A 24,594-nucleotide genomic window follows, 5' to 3' on the forward strand; every position below is an offset into this window, starting at 1 on the left:
GAAATAAATTGCTGCTCATTCAGTGTATTTCCTGCAGTCATACAGCGCAGGTTATAACATCCTGCTCTACTTCCCGACAGCAGATATCATCTATCTCAGATAAAGCCACATTATTATTTTCAGTTGAGAGGATTTCCAAGGCTTTTTTGTGCTGTTCTTGGTTTTGTTTGCTCTTCCTTGTCTATAAGGAAAAGATATCCCTGATAGCATATAGGGTCGAGGGTGCCGTGTTTATCCAACGCGTAATTCATCGCCCTACATCTTTGAGGTCGACTGCCTTTCGTTAATGACAGGCCCAAAAGAGATAAGACGAGTTGTGGCTCTCTAAAAAATGCACAGCTACAAATAATTGCATTGGGATGGATGGGGTGGTGACTGTGTAAGTATTCCACAGGCCTCCATGGTGATGCAACCACAGTCGTAACCAGTGAGTGTGAAGTATTCGCATACACACATGCATCATGCTTTCAAGTGTCCGACGGCACTCTCTAATCCAGGACCTGGCCTGATCGTCACTCTCAACTGGATCCTGGGCTTCAGCCCCACATGATGTGGGGCCCGTGAGCACCCACTCAGCTCCAGGGTTATTATTAGCCGAGCTAGCTCAGCCGCTCACGACAGCTGCCACTGCCTTGCAGTCAGTAACTCCCAGTGAGAAGCAAATCCAAGCCATTTCACTGAGGGAAAACGATGTAAGAAGTGCACCGATGAGCAGGATTGGTACAGCTGCACAGATCAATGCAGCACAGACAACATGGATGTCTGGCTTGCATCCAAGCGGCTTCTCCAGGCTTCAGGTTGAGACGTTTTGCTGGAGTGAAGGGCGACTTTCTGAAAGCTGGCTCCATGGAGCTTAAGTTTGTCCTTGAACATCTCCGTCTCACCACATCACAGTGGTGGCAGGCCAACAAAGGCTTTTATATTGCAGTGAGCTGAGTAACAAAAGCCACACAAACATGCTGATGGTTTTCTGTTGACTGAAGGGGAAAAAAAGAAAGTGGGAAGCAGAGAAAAGGCCAAGACAGAGGAGGGAAGGAAAGGACAATTATGGCAGAGGAAAGGCAGCATGACGATGCTCCTTGGTGAGACTTTGAGAGAAAAAACATGCTGAATAAAGAGGAAGATGGAGAGAGAAGTTCTACCTGCAGATGGCTGGAGGGATGGATGGATGGATGGATGGATGGATGCATGGATGGATGCATGGATGGATGGATGCATGGATGGATGCATGGATGGATGCATGGATGGGATATTGTATCGACTGTTAGAGAAGACTGTACCTCCAACCAGACCTGAGGATCAGTCAGCTGCAGAGAGGAATATTACACCAAAGAAGAAGCCACTTGTTTGTTTTCTTCCACACAAGTGAGAAACAACAGGATTGAGCCGACAACTGTCACTTAGCGACATCGCCACGCTCCCTTATCTGAACAAACAAGCAGAATGTGAATGCCCTACTTTGTGTGCGACGTCTCCCTGTGTTGAAAATCAAATAATTCATCCTTGTGGGTCACACTTAATATGATCAAAGCTGGATTGTGTGTCGTACGTTCTTACGCCAAACAGCATACGGCTAAGGATTTATTAGCATTCAGGAAGTCTTCATCTGTCTTTCTCTTTATCGCTCACTTCCTCTTTTCATCTTGTCCCTGCTTCTTCTCCTTCTCCTGTGTCTCGCATTCCACCATTACAATGTTGAAAGGCAGATTGTTAGAACCGGCAATGAGGGGATTGTGCTGTGCAACGGAAATAAATACCCCCCAGGGAATGATCCGTCTTCTTCACGTCTGCCTGGCGGACTCCAGGCTCATCCAGGGAACGAGTGAGCATGTGCAAGGCAAGATGGGACAAAGTAATGGAGATTTACCTTCATCTTCCTTTCCACATGCCTCAAACTCATGGGCTTAATTTAGGAGTGCAGGAATAATGTAAACACTACACTAAAGAGAAGCTGGTGTTTTCATAAAGTCCCACTTGAATATTAATAAAATCTACTAAAAGGAATCATCTTGATTTACAATTTAAGTTTGTTAGTAATTCCCCTCTCTGTGCTCACTGTGATTCCTTTTGCGTGTCTGTCTGGAGATCCAACATGATCAATCAATCCTTCCCTGAGCAGATGCAATCAATGAGAATTCTCTGGCTCGTCACTTTTCCTTCTTTCACTTTCTCCATTCCCAGTTCTTCTCTTCTTCTCCTTCAGGTCTCCGCCACCATTTGGCAGGTATTCACAAACAGGAGCAATTAGTAGGCACGGATGTAGGTGTTGGACGGTCAGAGCTGGATTGACACCACTGTGGACTCCACCAGGAGGAGAAGGAAGAAGAAGGAAGGTGGGGCTTTCGTTTGCCGTTTCCTCATCCTGACTGACTGAAGAGCTGATGCTTCAAAGTGTTCGATCACAGCTGTCCTCACCACCATCTTTGTCTCCCCCACCTGGGTGGCGGCAGTTGGGCCAATGGGCGTTTCCATTATTCAATAACAACCCATCAGCGAGTATAACCTGTGGTGTCAAAGTTTAATTTGTGACATGTTTACTCTGTATTTGTGTTAAACAACGCACCAGCACTCGCAGCAAAATGGGATCTATTCATGTGTGTTCCTGGTTTGTGACATCATTTGTGACGGCATATCATGAAACTGTCACCAAAGGGGTGTTTTCCAATTTTAACAGGGGAAGAAGTCCACCCATCCATTTGCCTGCCATTTGTTCAAAACGAAGAACAGAGATCCACTCCTTCTAGCTCCACAGGGGAAACACCAAGGCAAGCCTAAAAAGAGATAAAAAAAACCTCTCTACTGAGTCCTGCATCCGGCCCGTAGTTTTCCCAGGGTGGGACGTGGACCAGAATAGCTCACCTGGAAGCCGTCCAGCAGATATCCCAACCACATGCCCAACCGCGTCAGATGGATTGACGGATGGAGGTTGGTGACATTACACATGGCCGAGTATCTTCTTCCGTCAGACCAGGTATGCTTCGTTTTCACTCATTGTTTACATTTGCCTTCAGTGTGTTTGGTTATATTTAGGTATCTAAAACACCTGTTTAGGTTTGGGAATTAAAATCTACTTGGTTTTGGTTAATTATTTCACTAAAATCTGTCTTCTTACAGCATCTACCACATGTTAGATATGTATTATTTCTAGCTTATCTGGTGGATCTGCAGAAGATGCTGCAGGCATGAAATGAATGTACAAAATGTAAAATACAGTGATTTTCTTTTTTGCTTTATGGAACTGAAACTCTTTCCCCCTAAAAAAAACTCTTGTCATGTATTCTTTTCTGCAGAACCTGAGCGATGAAATTTGCCTTGAACTCCACAGTGGAAGTGTTCCTTGCCTGGCATCTCACCAACGTGCTCTGTAAACGGGCACTGATGATGCTCTGGAATGAACTCACTGTGGACTCTTCATGCTGTGGTCCGTGCACATCCCATGCCAGTTTTTGAACCTCTGTTGAAATGTAGTCAAACAAAGTTTATTCTTCTCAAGTTTCCTTCTGGGCCTTAGTCATTTCTAAATTTTCCTTAAATCCATGTCTGGCTTCCAAGTCTTTAAATTGTGAAACCACAAGTACACCAAAAGGTCTGTGGTGAAATATTGGGAGGTCCAAAAAAAAAACCACACTCTTTTACATATGGTTTGGTATTTCTTAGCCCTGTAATGCAGTCGGCAGAATGGTGTCACATAACGGGCCGGCCCCCTCATTAACAACTAATTCATCTGAGGGTAACAGATGTTTCTGATGCTAGAAAGCCATTTCTATCCACACAACAGAGACTGTCTGTATTCACAAGAATCTAGCCCAGTAAACTGCTCAAAAATACTTGGGCTTGTATTCTTATCTTATTGTTAGGAACCCTCCTGAAATGTACTAAAAATGATGAGCTGTTTCCCTTGTAGCATTTATTTACAAAGCTACTGAGAGCAACGTCCTCTCAAGAACACAGAGGCGATAAGAGGGGGAGCCTCGTTAACCCTGTTTGCTACAAATGATGTCATATTTTCTAAATGAACTTGCTCATTATGTACACGGTGTTTGGTTGACGGTCCACTGTGTCAGTGAATGAATATAGTTAATGGGGGATTCTTAGCCCCGGAAACAGCTTTAGGGGATTAATACAGTTGTTGTTGGCGTACAGTTGCTTTAATGACAGGTAAACTGGAGCCTGAACAGAACAGTTTAGCTTTATTAACAACTATGACAGATGGCTGATGTATTCATTAGCTCTGCAAACAGATTTCGATGCTACGGACTTCTTTAGAACATATCTGGTGGTCGATTGAATCTTTGAAAACTCGACACTCACAACATATTGCTTCTAAAATTACCTCCCTTTCTTTTAAGAGCTACAATTCCTGATGAAAGTCCACATGCCTACTTGCTACACATTGATGTTCGGGGGTTTTTTCCCCATTGTAAGACCTAACCCACCCCAGGAGACGTGGACACAAGGTTGCACGAGTTCCCACAATGCAGTTTAGAGGTCTTAATTTAATCAATCACAGACCACCAGGGTAGAGCCAGTGGGATTATGTTGCCTTCCCAGCATGCACCACCATTGCTTTCACTTTTTACTCATTGCTTCTTTTTGTATACGTAATATCCACTATTTTTTACAAGAATCAGTCGCTGACAATAACAAATGCATATTGTTTAATGTGAGCATGCACAAATAACTATGGGTGCAGCAATGCATGAACACACGTGCACCAGCAAGACTGGGACATTTGTCATGCCATGCTTATCATACAAGTTAAAATGAATAATGGGCACATTATATATATTCCTCTGTATATGCTTTTTTTTTTTCCAGAAGGACATTTATTTCTGTTGCGCTTCAGTTGCACCTTCCTCAAAATTTAAATGACCCAGTTTCTGCCTGCACGTTTACCCCCGCAGTTCACAAACTCACAAGTCAGAAGAAAGATGTTGGGTCTTGTTTGCTTGTATGCTTGTTATCAGCGTCTGTGGCTCTCTGGTCGCCTGCACCACAGCCGCGGGCGTTATCACAGAGAGCTCGCCTCAAAACAGTCAACTTCCTGTGTCCGCAGCCCCTGCGGCGCGCTGCAACAAGCTACAGGGGCCTACCGAGGGCCCCTATTGTCTCCACCAGCATACTTTGAGTTGAAAACCCCGGGCACTCTGAGCTCATTGTCACCGTGCTAACAGCCTCTCTTCAAAAGGGGCTAAACGCATGTTCATTAATTATCTGGATCCTTGTTAATTGGATTAATTGTTGAATAGGAACCGTGTTATTAAAAATGACGAAAACACAAGGGCAGGGGGATAAAAAGGAGGGATTAATATAATTTCTGTTTACTCTAAGGCAGGAGCAGAAGGCGCACACACACGTATTCAGAGACGCGCACATAAAATCGTGCTCTGCCATACTGTTGCCGCGTCACTCTTCCTCTAACTGTGTATTTCTGTTTCCCACACATCTTAACACACACACACACACACACACACACTAAAGCCGTATGTGACCCATGTCAGAAGAATGAGCGCGAGGCAAGGTGCAAATTACCATGCACAACGTTGGTGATAAGAACTAAACCCCTTTTCAAAGCTCCAAATAAATGCCAGATTCTTTTTGATGCGAGAGGACGGTGACTTTTCCAGTGCTTGCAGTCAAAGAGGGAGGGGGGGTAAGAGAAACATAAAGTCAACACCGTGAACAATTTAGCTATCTCCAAGTCGCATATTAAATTGGGTTTCTCATTCCCTCTGCCTATCTACTACGTCTTATCCAACAAAATCACTTATCAGTCTTTTACTTCAAGGGATGTTTTATCAACTCGACTTCAAGATAGTGTGCTGATTGTGCAGACCATTTGGACAAACCAACTAATATTACATGTTCTGGGCAATTGGTGGTGGTGTAAATGGTAATCCATTATTCAAAAACCTCACTTTCTACCTTTACACTGCTGACTGAATTTTATACACTTCAATTAAAGGCCTTTAAACTGTGAATAATAAGACTTACAGCAGATTGAACTGAACTAAAAAGGAGTAGCAGACAGTTTGGTGTTACTAAAGCTGGTGTTTCCAAACACTTGCTGGAGAGGTAGTTGTTTTTTTTGACTTATTAGACTTGCACAAGTCTGCACTCAGTACTTAAAGAATGACAACTTTATTTTTTAAACTGTTTTGTCACTTCTGAGCTTGATATAGCTGACTCTCATGACCTATATTCAGGCGCTGAAGGGCAATGAAGCAGCATCCGGAAATGCTTTGTAACAGTTGTGAGGGTTCCCTTCCTGCTCTGAATTGGTGATTTCTGTCACCTACTTAACTCTAAAAGCTGTTGTCTGGGAATGACATGCTGATCACACTATTTTCTGTTTATTTAGACATTTATTCATTAATTCTTGTATGCGTCTGGTGTGTGAACATCTATTTTAACTTAGTTAGAATGAAATACAGCATTAAAAACAAACACCTTACACCTAAGATTATGATACTACCCGGCACAGAGGAAGTATCCCTCGGCGAGAAACCCTGTTGATCAATGACACAGAGAAGCTGAGATGGTCGCCGAGACGGCTCGTTGCTTGGTGCCAGAGCTGATGCTGAGTTGACAGTAAGAACCTCCGTTTGCATGTCAGCCACAAGCTCACAAAGAGCTCATCTGAACCTTTGACAGATCTTGTTTTTCCTGCTGCGGGGTGATATGCCATTCTCCTCAGCAGCAGGGTGCTTTTGGCAGGACCAGTTTAGGCCAGTTTAAACCATGCAGCAGGTTGTGCTGGCTTGCATCGTTAGAAGTAGCAGCCATTGAGCCTGACAACTCGTCGAGAGGAGAAACCTTCAGTTTCCCACAGAACCTCTGGACCCCCTAAATTGATTGAGGTTCAATGCCAAGGCCGAACCAGCGATCATGCCTTATTTGGTATGAAGGTGAAGCAAAACTAACATTATACAATGAAATGGTTTCAAATGATTGACAGTTACTGCAGTAGCCAAGACAATGAGAAGATGGATTTCCAGAGCCAGTGAAACTGACGATACTCACTTGATATTACAACAACAGTGCATTAAAGTCAACTTTATTGACAATTTTGCAGTATGGGCAAGACATACAGAGAACTACAGGCTATTAAAGTCCCGTTTTTTCCAGGTGCTGGATTTCTGTCATGTTGTGGTAGGGGGAGTGTAAATTCCTGCTGCATATATAAACCACATGATCAAAAACTCCACCACATTATGTTTGACATCATCACAGTGTCCATCCACACACGCAGCTTGCTGCTATGACGAGCCTTATTCTTCTGTAATTTGGTGGCTTGTTAGCTGGTCCAACCGAATGACTGTGTCTGCGATGTTGGTAAATTCCTGTTCAGAACAAAGCACATTTCCTCTTCCACGCTTGGTAAAGTCCAGGAGATATATCCAGTGCATCCATTTGTCCGTGGGACTCAGGGATGCCTTTCACGATGGGGACTCTAAATTTTAGGCTGTTTTCTTTTGTTTTACAACCGTATTGGTGAACTTTAAGACTTTACTTGTAGCTTAGAGAATTAAACAATAAAGCATGACTTCACCCTTTACTATTGAGACAAAGAATAGCTGCAGCTTCCATATGGAACATCTTCTTTGTCTTCAAAATATTACGGGGAAATAATTTCTGTGTCCTGTGGATGAATATAACTCGCCCCTGTCTGGGTCATCCTCCACTCCCCACCCCAGTTATATATTTACCCAGTGCCTCGTACAAACACCAGCAGGGTTTTTATTTTTTTCAACAGTCAGCTAACAGATCAAAAGATTTCTGCTGAATTTCACACAAAGTGTTTTATAATGGCACACGTTCACCTTTTGCTGTCTGTCTGCTTTACCAGCGCAGTAGTGACAAACTGAAGCCAGCAGTTTGGAGTGCAGCTGTTTAAGCACTCATGCACCCTTGTGAGGGCTACTCTTCAGTGGCTGAGCGTACAAATTGAATGGCATCCAAGGTCAGGTTTCAGATTTAGCTGGATGTCTCTCAACCAACAGCTGTTAAAATCAGAACGGACCACTTGTGCTGGATCTTTGCAGGATGTTAATAACTTGGAGGGGGGGTAGCTGCTTTGTGCGCGGCATCGATCAGGAATGTTAATCTTTCGAGGATATATGGAAAGGTCCTGCCAAGGACAGGACTATCAAAAGGCTACATTGATTACTGGAGGATTGATCAATCGGTCCCAGGGCAGATAACAAGATGTACAAGTCCTGAGTAGCAATAAGCCACTTGCAGGAAATGGACAGTAAAGGCTTATCTCTCCCTTTTTTTGGTCATATTTCAGCACCCTAAAGTGAATCTCACAAATAAAAATCACAATCAGCCAGATTCGTGGGCTGATCTTGGCAAGTGAAGATTATGTCTGTTGCACACAATCTGTGTGTATGAAGTGGAAGATTGAACACACATTCAACCCACATATGACTATTCAAACCAGCTCTCTAGTCCACGCCAGATTAGAAAGACCATACAAGTCCAGACCCAAACCTTGTAAGAAATAAATGGAGCTTTTCTGCATTCACATAGTCACTGGGGTGTTCTTTTGTCTCTGCACTGATGCCTTGTGCAACACTGTAAATAATTCTGGGAAAGAAAGTTAACATGACATGTTAATACAATATCAAACTTGACTTTAATGGATCAATGTGCTCCAAACCTTCCAAACAGGGTCACCGAATGATAAATATTAAATATCTCCACAACACTATTTACAGTGGAAATTAGAAATGACAAAAACAGTCACTAGTAAGAGGAGTGGATCTTAAATGATACGATGTAAAGATGATGACATGAGTGGAATAACGTGTGCACTACCTTCATTTTCCACAACTTATGAATGTTGTCTTTGTATAAAACACGATAGAAATATATTATAAGTTAAAATAGTATTCAGGTCTGAGACTGTCTTCCTGCATGTGTGCATCTTGAATTCAAACATATGTACATGCCAAAGTCTCTATTAAGCTTTCTAAAATAAAGATGAATAACAATATCATAGTAGTAGTGTGCATTTTGTGTTTTATTCTGTTTAATGTCTATCCTGTTGTTTACTTTCTATGTCTAGCAATTCCATTCTCATGTGCACCTTTGTTTTTGAGTCTCCTTACTATGTCAAATATTTCTAGTCTAAGGCTCTTTGAGCCCTTGAACTTGTTTCGCCTTAGGCACGTTAAGAAATCTGTTTATGTCTGTAAATGAAGGAGAAAAAAACGTATTTTTGTGCCATTCTGTGTTGACAACACTTCATGAGTGTTGTGTCCGCTCCTGCGCACTCCATCTCATTGGCTTGAACTCCCGTCAATCACCGTCGGCCCCGCCCCCTTTGGCCCAGACGCGGGCGCTGATTGGCTGAGCCATTAGTCCCCCTAGAAGCCCTCCCGACCAATGAGCGGCGAGGAGGACGTAACCTTTCCGGCAGGAGGCTCGCTCGCGCCTACAGTGGCGGAATCGAACGTCCCCATGCGCACACGGCGCACACGAGACGACGGACGGGAGATAACGGTTTCCTTTTTAGCCCCTTTCTCCACTCAGACAACAAGAACACAACCACACCAGTATTGTTTTTTTTAGGGGAACTTACACAGTCTTTCGCTCTCAAAGGAGGAGGGAAGCGAGGGATTGTAGCAGGAAGTTTTTTTTTTTCTTCTTCTTTTTTTTGTCCTCCTCTCTTTCTCTCAAAAAGAGGATTCCGTGTTTTTTGGCGGTGAAGGTTCGTTCTCCGCTCTCACCGCAAACATGATGGTCGGAGAGGTCGAAGTGAAGGAGCGACCGAGGCCGAGTCCCGACTATTTGATGCAATTGTTAAACGAGAAGAAGCTCATGACGAGCTTGCCGAACCTCTGCGGCATCTTCACGCACTTGGAGAGGCTTCTGGACGAGGGTGAGTGCACCGCGGAGAGAGAGGTGGTGGAGCCGCTATGGACGTGAATAGGGAGAGAGAGAGAGATGTCGGCGTGGCTGCTGCTGCTGCTGCTGCTGCTGCAGAGAGCCGGCCAGATTTACCCCAGTACCGGGGGGAATACCGTAGCTGTGTGTCTCAAAAAACACCCAAAACTTCCGCGGGAGAAACACCCCGGAAAAATAAAAAAATAAATCCACTTTTGTTTTAGACTTGACGGAATTTGGGAATTGGGAGTGTGACCGCGGAGTTTTTGACGGAGGTGAAAACTTTGTCCAACTCGCCACAACTACGGCTTTCTAGTTAGAAACGAGGGCTGAAACCCTTTTTTGGGAGGGGGAGGGGGGGTTAAAGTAAATATTAGTTTACTAGGGCCCGGCCCGATCTCCACATGTTCAGCAGCGGTTTAGCTCGAGGTAGCCGCCGCCGAGGCTAAGCCAGCCCGCGGAGGGAGGCATCCGGGACCGGAGGCTGATTTATGGTTCCGCGTTAAACCTAAAAATTCAGGCTTTAGTGGGTCGTAAACAGAAAAGAAAAGAGGAAAATGGCGTTAAAATAGTTTAAAAGTCTGTGTTTGTTTAATGTGAGTTAAGGTTGTTTTTTCGTCGTGTGAGCCGTCCACCCCAGCGCGGAGGAATGTGCCTGCTTGTTGCCCCAACAATGGCCGGTGAGGTGCAGCCGCGGCCGGGGGAGAGGAGACATTACTCCCAACTTTTTTTCTTTTCTTTTTCAATCAAACGCGGCGCTAAACTGTTAAAACATAAGTTATCTAGGGGGGAGGGGGATTGCGTCCGTCGGTTGAATTTACTTCCCCTTTCTCAAGATTTTTTTTTCTTTCTTAGCTGGTCAAAAAAAAAAAAAAATGTGTGAAGCCTTTAGAAAAAAAGGAGGTGTTTGTTTCTCTGCACTCTTGCACTCAGCTCGGATAAACGTGATTTATTCGCAGTATATGTTGGTAGTGTCACTAACATAAGCTGGGTTGAGCGGTGGTTTATGTAAGTGAGACGGGGACACTAGAGAGCGACAAAGCCCCCTCCCAGTCCCCGAGAGTCCGTAAGACCGGACCACCAACTAGAACAACACGGCGCGTCAGTGGGGTTTTAATTATAGGCGCAGGGAAGTGCGTGCTCTTCGTGGTTTCGGTCGCATGTCTGGATGAGTACCGGTAGGCTCTGTGATATGCAGTTGCCAAACCGGTCTGAAAAGATTTTTCTGGCTGTCTTGGTAGCTGATAAACAGGACTGTGAAGACGCACAGTAGACCTGTTTGTTCACTACTACAATGCAGGAAATAAGGAACTAGATCTAAATGGTTTTACCTTATATTGTGAACCCTTTTTCTTCAAGGGCGCAAAACGTTTCATGGTACATTTGATAAGAAATAAAAATATTTCTCTTCAGGGGAAATATGTCTTAATTTCCAGAAACGGTAAATGACTGTTTGGGAAATTTAGTGTGATGACTTTGCACGTGCCAGAAAAAGCCTGAATCCCTACCGCTTAAAAGCTTTACATGACTAATGAGATATCAGTGTTTTATCATATTCTCCTATGGCTATGTTGGCCGCAATCATGTTTTAATTTAACCTGTGATGCCTGTTGTGTATCATAATTGATAAATATATTTTTGAGACCTCTGTTACACCCCATAATCAAAACATTGACAAAACATAAAAATATATTCTTAAAAGTTAGAAATAAAATTACCCAATGCACTCATGCAGATACAACAGATATTAATTTGAGAACTATTCGAGACAAACATGGGGTGTTTTTTAATTTCAATTTATTAAAAAAAAATCTGTGTATTTTATGTTAGTCAAAATGTGGGAAGCAAATCCTTTTATTTATTCATCTCCGTTTTGAACTGTTCAGTTGTGCTGCTCTTGGCAAACTCTTGAGTGTGTGATTAAAAAAAGTTATACAACACATTTTTGACTTTACAGAGTTTCGTTTTGTGGCGATATAAAGTTTACACTACAGTCATAGCAGTGTTTCATAACTAGGAAGTTAACTTCAGAAGACCCCTGAATATATATGTGTTTATCTAGTTGTTTTTTTGTAGAGTATTACAGCAAACGCCTTCACATCTTGCTTCTGTAGCAATGGGGGAACTGTCTTGTGATGTTTGGTTTGTTCAATGATCAGAAGTCAGTCCTGTATTATTAGAGACAGAGTCCTCCAGCTTCTGGTGTTTAATAAATAATGGCTGGGATACTTATAACTTTGCAGCTCCAGCTGCACTCTTGTAAAGTCTTATGTCTGGGATTTACAAGGGTTTCCACCGCACCGTTCCTAACCTGGTGCCAATGATTTCTGTATGACATGACGGCGACGTGATTGCAGAGGATACAAGAAAGGTGTGACAGACAGGTTTTGCTGAGAGGGAGGGGTTGTTTGGCTTGTTCTTCAACGGATGTTTTTAAGTGCGTCGAAAGTTCGTTCATATTGGATGTGGTTGGTTGGTTAGATGGTATGTCGACCCTCCTATCAGGCAGGATAGTCTCGAGAAGAGAGCCTTTCGGCTTGTGGTCTAGTGTTGCATTTGATCCACCATATTATTTTAACGTGCATACGTTTTTGTTTTGTTTTTTTTTAAACGCGGAAAATACTTTGAATATGAGTTTACTTGTGGCATACGTACTTGTCTCTTCTCAATAAAAGTCGGTGCTTTGTAAAGTTGATAAGAAAGGCAGAGCAGCTGATATTCAGAGATTGACTAGAACAGAACCAGCCAGCAAGAGTTTTTTTGTTTTGTGTAACAGTAAAATTACAACACTAGAAAGTTAAGCATCCACATGACGTGTCAATAGAGCTTTACCTTTTTTATTCTCCAACCTACAATGTTTCTTGTTGTTTAATTCTCAGTAAAAAATACCACAAGAGCGCAGCCTGGTTGAAATGTCATTCGTGTGTTGAAAAGCCTTCAGTCATACTAACGTGAATAATGTCTTGCAGTTGTATTTTTTTACTTTCTCTCCCTTCCACCCACCTCCCAACAGCTGCACATCTTCCCCGTCCAGCCAACATTTTTCATATCTACACAGCTGTTTCCATAGCGGAAGAAAGCGGACACCACCCTTGTGTGTGATGACCGGGCCCACCCTGCTTTGGTAGCATGTGTGCACGGACGTCTCTGTTACTTTCCCAATATGTGCGTTGTCCCTCAAGGTCACTTTGGCAGATTGACAGGCCTCTTTTGAAATTCCCCTGTGTTGCAGTTGTTCATCTCCCTCAGGTGACACTTGCCATGGAGTTTTTTTTTCTTTTCCCTTTACGATCTGCCTGCCAACAAGCTGATTTAAATTGCTATATATTCTCTTGGCAGATGGAGACAGCCCATATAACTTGAAGAGATGTAGCAGTGAAAAGCTGTGTTGAAGGTAGCATAGCACAGGAGAGAGGCGTTTTTTTTTTTCTTAATATAAAATATGCTGAGCATTTTGTACTGCACAAATAATTTCACCCATTAATATTTTTATTAATACAAATACAATTAGAGAAAACAATCAAATACATTTGATTAGTAGAGCTTATTGGTGAAAATGTTTAGCTAAATAGATCTTTGGTTTTCTTTGGTTCATAACTGGCATCCCGACACAGCTGTTTCGCACCAACACTGCTTCCGAATAGAGGTGCATCGTTTAGTTGGCGTTGTCCACAAGAAATCAATAATAAAAAATTTAAATGAATTTAATTGTCGACTATTCCCGATTCATAATCCGAATATTGGACAATCGTTTCATTAATCGGCTATCAGAATAGTTGTTAGCTGCAGCCCTACTCCCAAAGTGTAAATGTAGATTCAAAATGTAGTTAACAGAGCAATTGCGTGACTACGTAACAGGAATAAGGAAAAATAATGCACTGATATTTCTGGCAAGAGTGTTTCATCTTTAAATGTAGAAATCTTGGTTGGATGTGGGAAATGTTGTTCCTCCAAAGTTTAGAGAGAGAGAGGGGGCAATTATAAGATGCTGTGACTCATTTGTGTGAATAAAAAGAGATGGTTTAGGTTTTTGCCCACATCGCCCACCCATACACAGAACTAGTTGTGTTTTGTTTAAACGATCAAATGGCCCGTTGTTCTCATGCATTGTTCGGCTGGGCTTTGTTGTGCCAGCGCACGGTCGGTACTGTGATGAATGTACGATTTGTTCCTGAGTAAATCACCATACAGTTTCCATACTATACAGTCTGCTTGTGTGTCTCCATGTGTCATGATTTAACGGGACGTTCCTAGGAGTATTGTCAGCATTTGGAGGACAAACAGTTTGTCGTCCACTGTAGAGCTTTTGTAGGGAATTGGTCCTTTGGGAATTTCTGTTTAGAGAGCAGACTGTGATAAAGGAGAGAACGCTAGATGTTTCTGTTCTGCTTCCTTCTTAATGTCCCTTTTTTGTCAGTTTTGTGTACTTTTTTCCCCCCTTGTTTTACTTTTATTTCTCGTAACCATTGCTTCACTGTCATCTTCCGCTTTAGCTTAACTCTTGGAGTTCCAAGGTGCAGGGCAAGACCTGCGGTAACCTTTGACATTAAATCATTGTAGCCGGTCAAGCATCATTAAAAAAGTAAGATACTACTTGCAGCTTTGAGGGGGCAGGTATAAAGACTAATTTGTTGGGTGAAGACTGTAGTTGCAAACAGAAACCTGTTATACCCAAACCCTTTCTCTTTCTGCCCTCGTCTCCCTCTCCCAGAGCACCACTTACTTATAAGCTGGGATTTAATTAACAGGAGCCATTCTGTGAGCTGGTTTACTGAGCTGCAGCCACCAGTGAGGAAGCAGAATTGGAAGATTTGTGCTGTCTGTCTGCCACTAACCTACCCTCATGTGGTCCCTCTTACACAGTCTTTCCTCTCGGTTAATAAATTAAGAGGTGGCGCAAGTCTGACAGGGGTGAGTTGGAAAGTTTGTAGCGGGACCTGGCTTTCCTCTAATCATCTTTTTGTCATGTGCGCCGAGCACCTTTTCCACCCTGCCCCTATTTTGCACCCCTGGCTTTGGCCCCAGCTGTGTCACCCCACCCCCCACAGAGACTGTATGATAAAGTCATCTAAAGGCAGCTCCAGGCTCTTATCTTAAGACTCAATCCCATGAGTGCTTGGGCCTCCTTATCAGCGCTGCTTCTGCTTGGCCTCCTGTCTTTGTGCCCTGCCCCAACTGCCTGGGTGACTATCTAACGGGCTGTCTCCAAAACTAAACATCTTACCCACATACTACTGCCTGTTAGACAACACATTGTGGAATGCTATTTCTCTTCCCTCTTTTTTTCCTTTCATGTTAAAAAGAGGGAGTGCAATAGGAATTTACCCGCAGAAATGTAGCTTTGTCGGTTCGTGTTAAAGTGAGTGTTCAATAATGATGATGAACACGGTTAAAATGGAAGAAGGGGATGTTGCAATCATTGTATTGCAACAGCACCTTGACTCAGACTTGTTTTTTAAATTGAGTTGCTATTCCCCTTTCTTAACCCGGAGCTCCTCCCATTGCTCAAGTTCTGTCACTTTTCAACCATCTGTTTCTCTTCATCTTTGTTTTTGTCTAACACACACACGGGCATGCACTAAAATAAACTCTTAGAGAAGTTATACCGATTTCAGACAGGAAAACACTGTGGAGAAGTCGAGTCAGTGGTTTGTTTTTCCATCTGACAGACATGAAAAGGAAGGGGGGGGGTGTTTTCTTACTTTAGTGACAAGAGGAGCAAGCTTTTCCTGTACACTCTTCCACAGAGATGGCTCTGTCTCTTAAGATTTCTTTTGAGTTATTAAGATTACATCATGAGTCATCTCTCGTCTCACATTTTCGTGAAACATTTGTGTGGATTAGCAGCTTGGATGGTATTTCTAAGTTAGGAGAAGTGCGGGCCCCACCCTGTTACATTCTTTGAGTGTTTGAAATAGCTCTCCCACTCGCACTGCTCATAGTTGTCCCACTATTGGCTGTCTTTCACTATTTGTATTTGGATTTAAGTCTCTAAACTGTCATAGCAGATATAGTGGCTAACAATGAGGTTTCTCAGGAATGATTTTGCAGCACTTGTCACCATTTCATCCCCCCCTTATTATAAGAGTTTAAAAAATGGTTGAATGCTCACTGTGTTCCTCTCCTACTCACCCACGAGTTCGCATTCATTTTCTTTCTCCTTTCAGAGCAGGAATGGCAAGCAAGCGTTGGCAGCCAGCTCAGGAATTTTACTGGGAGCGCAGTCAGAGCACTTAACCTCCAGCCTTGTGTTTGTTTCCCCCCTCTCACTCTCTTTTGCCGTCTCTCTCTTTATTTCTCTCGCTCACAGACACACACACTCAGTGTATTTTAACTCTGCTTAGCATTAGTGCTATTTAGGACTGTTGTGATTAATAATTTGTTCTAGATGATTATTTGTCATACAATTCATTTGGGTTAAGAGCTTGTTCATTTTCATGCCACTCTTGTTATTATTACTTTAACTTGCCCACAGATTTTGAAAGCTTTATTTCGGGCCCTGCGCTCGACAGTTGTCATGAGGCATTTGTCTCAATATGATGTATTTGGTTTTCACCAAACGCGGCGCTGTGCATTATGGCCAGACATCTCCCCTTAGGTGTCATTTATTTAAAACAGTTTGTTCACACGTAACTTTGATATACTAGACTTTCTTTTGGCAACCCTACAAAACAAGCATGGCTTTGTCTACTGTTTCCCAATTTTACTGTCATAACTGAACTGTTACAGTTTAACAAACTGAGGCTTTTAGAGATGCAGCTCTCGTTTTTTCCCTCAATAGCTTTTTGGTAGTTAATAGGGGGAATTTGCTTGGGCGTCCACTTCTGGGAAGAGTTGCAGCTGTCTTAAGTGTCTTTTACTTGGGAAAAATGTTTCAGGCTGTAGAATGGTGGAGTCCACATTATAAGTAACCCCTTATGACCCTTCCAGACTGATGAGCAGTAACTGTTGCTCTTCTAACATCACGTCTTTCCTTCTTTGTATTGTGTCGACCTACTTAAGTGCTTCAGTCTGGTTAATTGCTGAAAACTGTTTTAATTCAGGTGCTCACACTTGCCGTTATTTAATTAATCAAGTGCATTTGATTATTAGCGCCTGTCTGCTGCTTGTATTTGCTTTCAGACATAAAACCTGTTTATACAGAAGGAGAGAGAAACTGTGACCATTCAAACAGACCATTAAATACCATTTAAATAACTCTAGCCAACATTCCGGCTCATTTGTACCAAACGGGATACTCCAGAGCCTCAAGCCTCCTCTTGAATCAGATGCCGGCCGGCTGCTCCTGTCACCTGTCTCTTTCATTCTTGATTCTCAATCCAAACTGCGTACAAAAGCTACAAGACTTGCCAAGCGGCTGTTGCCCCATATGGAACGGCTCATACTAAAATATGTGCAGCTCTCTTGCCCACTGTTGTCCCACCTGTGAATCAGAAGAGGCTGAGACTGAATCCACCCAGTTCTTTTGTCCATTGATAACCCCTGTACGCGGCTGCAACAGTCAGCAGCATTTCCACATGGGCCAATTCCCCACTCCCCATTTTCACAGCTCTTGTGAGCCCACTTTAGTGTTTTAGAGCATTTACATAGACCATGTAACTGCTAAATAAGCTGTCTCTGCTCTTTGTCTAAAGGGGAATTACATCAAATGTAGGCTTAGTTTTGTTGAATAAATTTCACCATGCAATATGCCATGTGTTATTCGTTGTTAAGGACCACATGATTTCCCATTATATCTTGATACACGAAACCCTTGAATTAAGAGGGTTTACTATTTTCTGCATGAATGTAAACTTTTTTTTTTTTACATAAATCACCTTATTTTGTAACATCCTCCACTATACCTGCAAAATGATTGTTTACCATTGCGACGTTTCCAAATCCGATAGATGACTGGTTTTATTAATCCTCTTAAAGATAACACAGTAGATGAGTCTGCTTGTGGTTTGCAGAGTTTTCCTGGGTTTTTTACAGGCTGGACGATTAAATCAAATATGAATAATTTAACTGTCTCTCAGCAGCCTGTGTTGTTTTTGTGAGGCTTCTCAAGAGCAAGCGACACTGTCATAACCTTCCCTACGGGCCACATAAAGCGAGATGCCAAGAGCTAATAAGATTCCTTTATAGCGTATTGTCATCAAAAATGAATCAGGAATCTGGAGAAACCCGTGATAAAACAAGGGAAAGTTGTGAGATTTTACAAGAGTTAAATGAGAAACAAAGTATTGGGAGTCTGTGTCTGGATCCTCTTTAACTGAGCGAATGGCTGCAAGTGTGGTTTGTGCATTTGGTGAGAGTGAGAGTTGTAATACAGAAGATGGCATTTTAAATTGCAGTGAGTATTTATTTCAAACAGTGCTGTGGCTAAAAGCCCAGTACCTAGATAACGGAAAATGTAATATTAGCCCCTTTCACACAGCCAGTTCGAGGCGGGAACGTTGCGCCTTTAAGCCGCCTCGCTGTTCTGTGTGAAAGTCACGGAGGCGGAATGGGGGGGCCAAGTGGCCCCACCAATAAGCCGGCAGCGGAGGTAGTCACAGAGCCGTCACAGAGACGAAACGGGGTCTGTGTGAATGACACAGCCGGCATGCCGCTGACATGACGGTCGGACTGACGCTGTCGTCACGCCTCTGATTGCGGAACGCCGGCATGCTGTGTGAATTTACAGACGGGAGCGGCGTTATGCCGGCGTTGTATGGTTCTGTGTGAACCAACAAAGGCGGCGTATTGGCAGGACTTCTTTACACCAATATTGCGGAATCTCTGTGTGAAAGGGGCTATTGTTACCTCGGTTGGCGGTACTTGTTGTTAGTGGGACATCTGCATTTTTCCTACTCCTAAGATTAATTCCTGTTTGTCTTATTTGTTCGGGAGTAAGAGATCCAGAGTTATCAATGTAATCATGCCTTTGTGGAAATCCCCCTTCCCCCTTCAGATTATTGTCCACATGTCAATTCAGTTCAATTAAAAAATACTACAGCCTAGGGCTGGGCGATATATATCGAGATTTTAATATATATCGATATATTTTCAAACGCGATATGGTACGAGACAATATCGTTTATATCGATTTAAAGAAATATATATATTTTTTTTTTTATTTTATTTTTTTTTATTTTGATATAGCTTATTTTGTGACAAATTGACTTGAATGTTTTATTTGAGATTTGCACAAATGTTTTGTTATTTGCACAACTGTCAACCTCAGTGGAAAAGTCTGCCTGTTACTGTCTACACTGTATTAATTGTACAGTGTATTTTAATTTAATTGTTATGCAGGAAAGGGATATTTGTTTTATTTTATTAAAGAAGCATTTTTATTCTATATATGCAGGCAGTTTATTTTTATTTCATTTGTTTTATACATTTTGATATTGTGCAGACCTCTGTTAATAAAGGTACCTGTGTGACATTTGGCACGAGGCTTTGTATTAAAACTGACTGTTTTTTTAAGGGTTTGCCTCAGAAAAAAATGAAGCTAACAGAGATGCTATGCTATAATGCTTTGGGGGAAACCCCAATTATGGCACAGAAAAAATATCGAGATATATATCGAGTATCACCATTCAGCTAGAAAATATCGAGATATGACTTTTGGTCCATATCGCCCAGCCCTACTACAGCCCATAGACATTAAATTCTGAATTCCTTTCCTGGAAATGCTTTGACAGACTGTCACTACAGCTATCTTAATTTCCTGCTTGTTTGTGGATCCTTCTCTCTTCAGTTTTTTCTTATATTCCTGTTATTTGCCTTCAAAAGATGTCAGCTAGATGTTGTTTAAGATTAAAGTGGGTTTATGAGAAGGAAAGTATTGTCTGTGTATGTGCATATCAAATCTCAAACCCATTTCATTTACCTTTTCAAAAAGCCCAGCATTCAAAAACCTCCTGTTTTGTCACAACAAACTTTCTGAAGTGATAATTTTCCAAACATTTTGATTTGTATTGTATGTCAATGTAAAAGCATATTTTTTACGGATTTAGTATTTTTAACCTTTCCTAATATTCAATTTGTCTTTTTTAAAGACAGACAGATGTACCATGTCGAGAAGTATAAGTGCAACGTAGAAGCATGGCATGAATCTAAAAGGATAGTACATCATTTGCAACTTATTTTTCTTGATGTAAAGATCAAATGTTTCATGATAACTTGGAGACAGACGGCACAGGTTTCTTAAAGAGCAGCGTTTCACTTTGCCAGCGTCCTCTCATCTCTGCGTTGCCTGGTTGCATGGTTTTCTCTTACTCAATGATACAGTCGCACAATAGTGGCTGTCTCGCCTAATTCAATTACATGTGTTTCACAGTTGTATTTCATAGTGGCTGTCTGCTCCATAGTCTTGTGCTTAGCATAATTTATGCCCATGTGGTGCACATCCAACAGCAGCACATGAATTAAGTCAGTTGTGCAACTGAAAATAAGCAAGTTCTGTCTCTGTTTAGAGCGCAGCTTTTCTCTTTGTGGTAAAAATCCATGGTAACTGCTTCTGCCATGTGCAGGACCTGTGTGACATAAATTTTGTCATCATTGCCACTTCCACAAGCCTCCAGTGGGTTCCTTTGGGATCAGTAGCCTGAAAAGCAACCAAAAAATGTATGGGTAAAAAAAAGAGGGGTGTGTGAAAGAAAACAGACCAGACAAAGTAAAAGAGGCAGAAAAAGAACATGGTTGTTTGTTTTGACAGATGTCTGCAGGAGAATTGATGTTATCAACACCTCCTCAATGCTTCGCTGAGAGTACAAGGACAGTCGACTGATTAAATTCACATGCATGAAAAGCTTAAACGTAGCTGACCCAAATTGTAGTATGAATAGAACTATTTGCACATCCAGCGTCCTGAACGATTCACATATGCGGACATGGCTACCATGAATTCGGCATTAAACTGTCTTTATCAGTGCAGTGGTTGCGAGGAGATTACACAACTCGGACAATAGGTGGTTTTGTACGATTAGGCAGTAATTGGGGAGACAAAGAGCCTCTGTAGGACAGTGAGTAACAGGAAAGACTGACATGAAAATCCACTGATAACTAGCAGGAAAGAATGTGTTGACTATATTAAAGGGATAGTGAGCATGGCTCTTGTCACCGCTCAGTTGATCAACTGTGTTCGCCTCAAACCAAAAAAGAAAAATGAACCCAAGGCAGCCAACAGCAAGAGGAGGTTGGTTTGTGTGGTAAATATCAATGGGAAGAGACAGAGAATTCCTATGTGGTGTGAATGAGGTCATCTTGTTGGCTTTGACCCCTCCGCAGCTCCACATGTCACCCCTCTGTGTCCCCTCGGCTAATGGTTCACAATGGCTTTTTGTGCTTTAATGGGTCAGACACGGTCATTCCTACAAATTCACATAGAAGTATGCACACAAGTGCTGTCTGTAACACAAGCACAGTGTTGCGTTGTTTTTTTTACTTACTTTATTTATCGCTTGTTTAATTGCCTTAGTTGTGTAAAAAGTATTGAAACATGATTATTTGTGATGGAATTCATGCAGTTGTCATTGGTCCATGAGACAGCCACACAATGGCTCACACATGCTTTATTTTAACCCTCAAAAGACTGATGCTAAACAGATTGCTATTGGCAGTTGGTAAGGACTTAATCACCTTGATTTAAAATTAACCATGTGCAAATGCTATTTCAGGCATGTAAATTATAGCTTTTTGTGGAATGGCCTCTTTTGGTATCAAATAAATTAATCAAAAGGTAAATGCTTAAATAATATATTGTTATATTGTTGTCTAACTCTTGAGAGGTGCAAAAAATTGCCTTGTATGGGAAAAATCCTGGATATAAATAAAAGAAAACTATGAATGCGCCATTGATGCGTAATGTGATATATTATCAAACATGTGATACATCAGAGTCAATAAACATTCTTGTTGAAATGTTGAACAGGTCATACATTTCAAATATGAGATGGAACAGTCATGAATGTACGCAGCAGCTTAAGATTTCTTATGTGAAATCACAGAAAGCGTACGCTTGTCTTTTAAAGTAGGCATATAATGTCCCTTTTTCACAAGTTGACAAATGTTCCTAAAGTCTCAATGACATACCTTTGGCATATATTTGTTTTAAAGCTTTCAAATTGGTATTCAGAGCCCCAAATGAATGCTCTCAGGTACAGAATAAGTAATGGCAAAATGGTTTGCGTAGACACAATACTGTTTGAGCTGTGTTTCAGTGCTTTTACAATATTATCATTAACATATAATATAAACTTGAACTGATGGAGCTGAGAAGCGAACGTGTGAACCTTATACAGTCTCTACCACAGCCACCCAGAAAAACTATTTTAGAAAAAAAAAAACACATCTTTACTTACTTATAGTAGCCATTTGGGACTGTTGCTCTTGAAATGCGTTGATTTATTTTCTTGCTGGATAAGATCACAGCTTCTGCTAACTGTGTTTTGCGCATATAATCAACAAACTTGACAAAAAAAGAGACTCTGACTGTGAGCAGGGTGCTTTTAAGGAGGTTTGACTTTGGTTATCGGTTCAGTTTTTGGATATGCTATTTAGGTTTTTGCTCATTTAATGTTGGAAACTCAGATAATGTACAGTAATTATGAGTAACCCTCGAGGGAAAGGAAGATTTATAGGAGCTGGAGATGGATGGTGTGTACGTCCAGCAGGGGGGACAGGTGTAGGCATGAGCATGGGGCTGAGGTGCCAGCTGCTGTTGACACTGTAAGGTGAAGAAAAATCTGCTAGGAAATGGACTTTCTCCCCTTTCCTCCTCCCTCCCTCTCTCTTCCTACTTCTCTCCTAGGATGTTGTTGTCTGAAGCAAGTTGATTCTGCTTTGAGGGGAGTTCTCCAACCTTATTTTTATTGAGCACATGACACTTTTGATCAACCCCGGCCTGCATTAATTCTCACTGCTCTTCCTCTCCCATCAACATGTAAAATGATAGTCTGTTTGCATCTCAGATTCTTACTCTTATTCATCTTGTGTCTTCCTTTTTGTGCTATAAACATGCACATACATCGTGCTCACTTTTATTTTGCCTTAATTTCAGATATTTCATCATTCCTCGTATGATGACTCTTCAGTTATTGTTGTAGTGTTTTCCAAGAGAGAAATTTTCTAACCGGTTCTCCCAGGGAACAACTCAAATGTCCTGGCCTTGTCTTTTCACCTATATTTTCTTTTTAACGGAGTGATTGTACAGCTCCCATCACTTTCTTGTCCTTTTCTGTTTCACTGTTCTCTTCTCCTTTACCAGCTCTTTGCTTCCATCTGTTTTCTCTTTGTAGTAGCTTCCTTCAGTACTTGTGTGTTGGGCTGTGTAGCGAAAATCCAGCCTTGCGGCTATGTTGCCTCCTTTATGTATGGACGAGTGGTGACATTAAAGGCCTGCAACGTGGTCTGTCGGTTTGCATCAGCCCAGCTCTCACTGTCTGTGCTCACAATCATAGCGTGTGCTTGGCTCTCCACTCACTAACTGCCAGACCAGAAATATCAGTTGGTATAGACAACATGCCTGCACCCGCTGACTGTAATTGTGTACATGCATATTCTCTTGCAGATTTGTTAAGCCCACACACCCAAGTGCTTTGACGCAGATCAATGTTTAAAGGCCTAAGCATACTGGAAGCTTAGTTAATGACAGTTGAGTCAGCAAGAGGGCTTATAGCTTCTTTTTTCTGTCCCTTTTCTTTGCTTCCAATTATAAAATTCTGACCCGGCTGTTATAGCCTCTGTAGCATTAGTTTATATACTATACAGATACTCTAAAAGTTACATTGACAGGATCAACAATTCTTGGAAGACTAAACAGATCGAGCAGGTAATCTCAGGCACTAGACGAGACAAATTCAAAGACCGGGGCCTGTTATGATCTGCAGATTGAAGGAAGAGCTTTTTCCTCCTCTTATTCATTGTGTGTCCTTCAAGATAAGCAAATTCAACACCAAAAAATGCATCAGACACCCAGAGTTTCTCACCGTCTTAAATTGTACCATGCCTGTTTGTTTTTCCCAGACAGTTTTTCAAGACTACCAAACTCTTGTGAAATCTGTCTTTTGATAATTGAATCAGAATGAAGTTGTGGCTTAAGGCCATACATATCTATCCATGTATTCAAAACCTTTGTTTTATGTTCAATTTGAATTGCACATGTGTGGGTGTTTTAGATGATATCAGGTCCTGTGGAAATGGTCTGTCAGGCTGTGAAGACGATGAAGAACTGGCACAAAAACAGAACAGCAGCTGCACTGCTTTTCACAAAATCCAATGATGATAAATTATAACGAGTTATTGTACTTATCCGGCTAAGAGGTATACCACTTCCAAATCTATATTTGGTCATTTTTACAAAGACAATACAGTGTTTAGCAATATAATGTGACAATTTCTAATCTGTTCAGCTGTAAAATTGTACCAGTGTATCTATTTGTGTTAGTGCAAGTCACGGCCCCATCTTGAGCTTTCCTTCTGTTTTTTTCTGCAGACACTAGAGACATAACTTCTTCTTTGTCATACTGCTTTCATCAACTTTGTCCTCACAGGTTTTTTGCTCTCAAAAAAAAGCATATTTTTCAGTTTTCAAATGTGGGAGTAGTCTGGACTAACCATGGCCAGATTATGTTACACTGTCGCCAGAACAGTCATGAGTGAGAGCATTTCCCGACACTGTCCTGCAGAGCAGCTGTGTGGCTTTGAGATGTACGTGTGAGCTAACTGTCT

General features: G+C 41.8%; 1 protein-coding gene across 6 annotated transcripts in view; it reads left to right on the plus strand.

Moving 5' to 3' along the window:
* The first annotated feature begins 9,437 nt into the window (after positions 1 to 9,437).
* qkia (QKI, KH domain containing, RNA binding a) overlaps positions 9,438 to 24,594 on the plus strand; it is a 79,141-nt gene continuing 63,984 nt past the window's right edge. For all 6 annotated transcript variants that reach the window (XM_061743468.1, XM_061743472.1, XM_061743473.1 and 3 more), the window contains exon 1: positions 9,438 to 9,889. In XM_061743468.1, the coding sequence (XP_061599452.1) occupies positions 9,745 to 9,889 (145 nt within the window). In that variant the 5' untranslated portion in view covers positions 9,438 to 9,744. The remainder of the gene's footprint in view (positions 9,890 to 24,594) is intronic.

Source organism: Cololabis saira, chromosome 16 (genome assembly GCF_033807715.1).
Source record: "Cololabis saira isolate AMF1-May2022 chromosome 16, fColSai1.1, whole genome shotgun sequence".
Lineage (NCBI taxonomy): Eukaryota > Metazoa > Chordata > Actinopteri > Beloniformes > Belonidae > Cololabis > Cololabis saira.